The following is a 3,715-nucleotide window of genomic DNA, read 5'->3' on the forward strand; positions in this document are numbered from 1 at the left end:
TCCACGCACTCGCTACCGTACTAGAGGTGACCGATCTTTTCAGGCTGTTACCCCTAGGTTGTGGAATGACCTTCCACCGTCTATACGCTCTTCTGATTCTGTTGATGCCTTCAAATGCAGACTAAAGACACATTTATTTGTTCAGGCTTTCAATCAGCTACTTGTGGGTTGATATGATCATGTACTGTCTATGCTTTTATTGTGTGTATTTTATGATATTAATGTTTTTGTTGTGAAGCACTTTGTGGCCCTATACCTGTGAAAGGTGCTATGTAAATAAACTTTTACTTACTTACTTACTTATTGAGGAGAGGAGGGATCATCGAGAAGCGATCAATGAGGAGAGAAGGGAGCATCAAGGAGGGAGCATCGTGGAGAGGAGAGTCGAGGAGGGATCATCGAGGAGGGAGCATCGAGGAAGGAGAGTTCAGGAGGGATCATTGAGGAGGGATCATTGAGGAGGGAGCATCGAGGAGGGAGCATCAAGTCGGGATCCTCGAGCAGAGAAGGGAGCAGCAAGAAGGGAGCAATAGGATACACGAGAGCAGCATTCCCAGAACCTGGGCAGCTGAAGGCAATGCTAACTCCGCCAACAATGCTGACATGTTCATTTGAAAGAACAACTCATCCCACTAACGCACATTTGCTCCTTGCCTCTCTTGTCCAATGAGGGCGTCTGTGGGCGGGGCTAAGACGTGAGGAAGGGGAGGCGAGTGGACAACTTAAGGAGGCAGTTAAAGGGACATGAAAAGCAGTGCTGGTGTTTTTAATCTGATCCATTATTCTCTCTGACAGGAGGTGATGTCATCATGATGCTGCCGGTCTCCAAGTTCAAAGGTCAGCCCGTTGGCATGGTTACCACCACCACATCCCCTTGGCTGTCCTTCAGCTGTGACTCCACCCCCCACTGGCTCTGGTTGGCCACGCCCCCTCTGCTCTTCTACCGACAAGCTGTTTTCATACCTGAACACACACACCTGATACAGGTAACACACACACACCTGATAAAGGTAACACACACACACACACACACCTGATACAGGCATCACACACACCTGACCACCTTTGCTGATAAAAATGTAATCGAAGGGTTAATCTGTTAAAGTCAGCGAGATGCAGCTGAAACCTGAGGACTTTTACATTAGAGACCAGGAAGCAGCCGTTTGTTAGTCCGTCTCCGTCTCTCCATCACCTGTCCCTGCAACACCCCCATCTCTCTGTCTCTTGTCCCTGCAAGACCCCCAACTCCAGTCCCTGCAACACCCCCATCTCTCCGTCTCCTATCCCTGCAACAACTCTTGTCTCCTGTCCCTGCAACATCCCTGTCTCCTGTCCCTGCAACACCCCCGTCTCTCTGTCTCCTGTCCCTGCAACAACTCCGTCTCATGCCCCTGTAACACCCCCGTCTCTCTGTCTCCTGTCCCTGCAACAACTCCGTCTCATGCCCCTGCAACACCTCCGTCTCTTGTCCCTGAAAATCCTCTGTCTCTCCGTCTCCTGTCTGCGGGGGGATGGGAATCCACAGAGAGCCCGGCAGCCGGTTAGGGTAACCGTGCACTCGCTGCCTGACTTAGGAGATCATGCTGGCTGGAGATGCTGTTAAAGGAGCAGGATGTCATCAGGACGGAGTAACAACTAGGACACAAACCCACTGAACTGCTGCGTCCCTGTCCACCCACATGTTGCCTCTGTAGTCTTTGGCCATGTCCTAGCTGGGCTCTCATCCTGACTGTGTCTCTTCGCGGAGGGACAGAGTGCTCTAGTTGTTATTCCAGCAGCAGTAGAGTGATCTGCTACATACACAACCAACGTCCAAGGCTAATATAACGGAGGGTTAGCCCCGCGCTGTCAGTCAGACTGAACAGAACTTCCTGTTGGACGGTGCTGGGACGTTAGAAATTAGAGTCTTCCAATGCACGTCACTGAATCATGGTGAAGAATCCTTCACGTCATGTTTCATCTTGTCTCTTCATGGTAAAATCTCTTAAAGTGTCTAAGCGGTTTGCATGGAGCTGTTAGTGCAGAGTTAAAGCCGTCGATGATTCAATTCAAACGATGATTATTTCACTCGTCTAATGTGAAGTGGCTCCTCTGCAATCTTGAGATAAGATGAAACTTTAATGATCCCTGAGGGCAGAGAGAATAATTGGCTGGTAATTATTGGTGGCGTGCTAATAATCCCGTGCAGTGGCAGAGTCTTCTAAGCAGACTTTCTGACAGGATTTCTCCTCTATTGTCGGTTTGTGTGGACAGAACAAAGAGAACTGATGACAGCTTTAGGAGACGTTGAGACCGCGAGGACACTTTCTTCTTAATTCTTCATGTCTGTTTGTAAAGGTGTGACCAGTTAGAAAAAGAGGTCCTTACATGGTTTTCACTTTCCTCACAGAAAAAATAAAAAGCTAAAACCATGAAAGTCATGAGCAGGGTTTGACATGCGAGCCGGGGGTGGGGGGGCAGCTAAAACCTGGCCGACCACCTGTGGAACAGCACGATGCTAAATTAACGGATATGTTATTTTAAAGCTGAATTTAAATTACATTCTAACAATTTATCAATTCACCCTCACAAAATCCAATCGCAGCACGGCTGTCGGGGGGGCGGGGGCATTTGTGTTGACAAGGTTTCAGGTGAGAGTTTCTTGTCACATGACCCAGAGCCCTTTAACTAAAGCAGGATATGACATCAGATGTGCGTATGATGAAAGTGTTTTTGTCGTTTCAGTGGGAACGTCCGGCTGTTGAAGTGGTTCCTCTCCTTCCTTTGTTCTATCGCTCTTCACATCTTCCTCCTCCTCACCTTCTTCACCCTGTCCCCACGGTAAATACAACCTTATTTACAGTATGTGTCTTTAACTTCAAGCAAAACTTCTCAAGAATCAAACAAAATCACTAACCAAGGTAAAGGTTTATCCTAAATCTGTATATTATAATAAACTGACTAATTATAACCCTAAATCTGTATATTATAATATACTGACTAATTATAACCCTATGCTGTATATTATAATATACTGACTAATTATAACCCTACGCTGTATATTATAATAAACTGACTAATTATAACCCTACGCTGTATATTATAATAAACTGACTAATTATAACCCTAAATCTGTATATTATAACATACTGACTAATTATAACCCTAAATCTGTATATTATAATATACTGACTAATTATAACCCTATGCTGTATATTATAATAAACTGACTAATTATAACCCTATGCTGTATATTATAATAAACTGACTAATTATAACCCTACGCTGTATATTATAATAAACTGACTAATTATAACCCTACGCTGTATATTATAATATACTGACTAATTATAACCCTACGCTGTATATTATAATAAACTGACTAATTATAACCCTAAATCTGTATATTATAATAAACTGACTAATTATAACCCTAAATCTGTATATTATAATATACTGTATCATTTTCCCGTCAGTCTTTTATAGCCTTGCTAATGTTTCCTTCTCTTCCTCCATGACCCGTTCTCTCCATCACGCTGACATCGCCCGTCTTTCTCTTTGTTTGCAACTGTAGCACAAACCTGTCGCGTGGGCGGGTCTTACAGGGGTGCGTCCCCATTGGCCGATGAGTTTTTGGTATACCTTTGAGTGATAGCTTAATGCCTGACCGGACGTTTCAGTGCAGCTAACGTTAGGGAAAAGAACACATTATTATTATTATAATTATTATTATTAT

General features: G+C 44.4%; 1 protein-coding gene across 1 annotated transcript in view; it reads left to right on the plus strand.

Annotated features, from left to right (window-relative positions):
• The window catches only part of LOC116686731 (uncharacterized), a 110,072-nt gene that overhangs the window by 5,803 nt on the left and 100,554 nt on the right, over nucleotides 1-3,715 (plus strand). The window contains exons 2-3 of the mRNA XM_032511761.1: nucleotides 796-986; nucleotides 2,725-2,820. Coding sequence (XP_032367652.1) covers nucleotides 810-986; nucleotides 2,725-2,820 — 273 coding nt within the window. The 5' untranslated portion in view covers nucleotides 796-809. The remainder of the gene's footprint in view (nucleotides 1-795; nucleotides 987-2,724; nucleotides 2,821-3,715) is intronic.

The sequence above is a fragment of the Etheostoma spectabile genome, unplaced genomic scaffold, assembly GCF_008692095.1.
Source record: "Etheostoma spectabile isolate EspeVRDwgs_2016 unplaced genomic scaffold, UIUC_Espe_1.0 scaffold458, whole genome shotgun sequence".
NCBI classification, from domain to species: Eukaryota; Metazoa; Chordata; class Actinopteri; order Perciformes; family Percidae; genus Etheostoma; species Etheostoma spectabile.